Source organism: Brassica oleracea, unplaced genomic scaffold (assembly GCF_000695525.1).
Source record: "Brassica oleracea var. oleracea cultivar TO1000 unplaced genomic scaffold, BOL UnpScaffold01199, whole genome shotgun sequence".
Taxonomy (NCBI): Eukaryota; Viridiplantae; Streptophyta; class Magnoliopsida; order Brassicales; family Brassicaceae; genus Brassica; species Brassica oleracea.
In genome coordinates, this window is record NW_013617752.1 from 13,883 (window position 1) to 15,480 (window position 1,598).

Sequence of the window (1,598 nt, forward strand, 5' to 3'; positions counted from 1 at the left end):
ATTATTATTTATTATAATCGACGGTGTGAATTTCGGTTTCCACAGTTTGACGCTAGAATGAGGGGGGTTTGACGAATTCTCTAACTCAAAAATCACTAAACGATTAAAGACACAGGAAGTCCGCTCAAGCAGCTAACGATGTCGTTTCTTTCAAAAACCGGGAACCGGCCGATCGGGCCAAACCCCACAACGATTTCCTTGTCATCAAGCTGACGATCCAGGACATCGACGTAGCGAGAGTGTTGGTCGACACCGGATGCTCGGTCAATATTATCTACAAAAGCACCCTCGAAAGAATGGAGATCGATCTGTGCGCCGTTACGGAAAGACCCAGCCCGATATTCATGACTCTCGGCTCGATCGACCTCGTTGTTAAATTCAGGAGCGTCACCAAAGTCACGGAATTCTTAGTCGTCGACCGCCCAACATCGTACAACGGGATCGTCGGTACTCCATGGCTGAATTCCATGCGAGTGATCCCTTCGACATTCCATATGTGCCTTAAGTTTCCAACCCCTCGTGGAGTCGAAACTATACAAGGAGACCGCAGGATGTCGGAAGTATGTTTCGCCGCCGAGAAAAAACGAAAGAACTTGGCGATCGAAACTTCCCATAAAAAGAAAAGAAAGCTGACTCTCGATGAGAACGCCCCGGAACGAGACTCGGAAGTCTTCTGGCAATCTCAAAGGGCCGAAGCCCTAGAAAAGAAGTGCGAACCAACTTGCGAACCGGTAATTTCGATCTGCCTCGACGAATCCTCTCCGGAACGATGCATCGAGATTGGAACCAACCTCGGTGAGCCACTAAAGACAGAGCTCATCGCCTGTCTCAAAAAGAACCTCAATGCGTTTGCTTGGGCCGCGGAAAGTCTCTTGACGAGCACGGCCACGTCTCCCATTTGGAGGAGTGCTTTGCAAAACTTAACGCCCACAACATGAAACTGAACCCTGCAAAGTGTAGATTCGCGGTGGCATCAGGAGAATTTCTCGGGTACCTAGTCACATGTCGTGGGATCGAAGACAATCCAAAGCAGATAAACGCTTTAATAGAGATGGTCTCGCCAGGGATGAAATGGGAAGTCCAAAGGCTAACCGGAAGAGTCGCGGCCTTGAACCGTTTCATCTTGCGCTCGACGAATATCCCCTGACGGAGAAACTAGCATTCGCAGTTGTGACATCGGCAAGGAAACTCCGGCCGTACTTTCAGTCGCATACCATAATAATCCTCACCACCTTCCCCCTGCGAACGATCTTGCACAGTCCGAGTCAGTCAGGACGACTCGCAAAGTGGGCAATCGAACTAAGCGAATACAACGTGGAGTACCGCCCAAGAACCTGCGCAAAATCTCAAGTACTAGCGGACTTCTTGGTAGAATTGCCCACAGGGGATATGACAAACACGGAACCGGACTCAACCTGGATCCTTCACGTCGATGGATCATCGTCCAAACAAGGATCCGGGATCGTAATCCGGCTCACGTCTCCGACCGGCGAAGTCTTGGAACAGTCGTTCCTATTGGAATTCCATGCATCGAACAACGAGGCCGAATATGAAGCACTCGTCGCAGGATTACGATTAGCCCATGGGCTTAAGATCCG

At 50.0% G+C, this 1,598-nt stretch overlaps 1 protein-coding gene across 1 annotated transcript; it reads left to right on the plus strand.

Annotated features, from left to right (window-relative positions):
• The first annotated feature begins 296 nt into the window (after positions 1-296).
• LOC106321063 lies at positions 297-938 on the plus strand. The gene has a single exon (XM_013759381.1). The coding sequence runs from the start codon at positions 297-299 to the stop codon at positions 936-938; it is 642 nt and encodes a 213-aa protein (XP_013614835.1).
• The last annotated feature ends 660 nt before the right edge of the window (positions 939-1,598 follow it).

Coding starts and splice junctions, on each gene's coding strand:
- LOC106321063 (XM_013759381.1), top strand. CDS start 297: ATGGAGATCGATCTGTGCGCCGTTACGGAAAGACCCAGCCCGATATTC.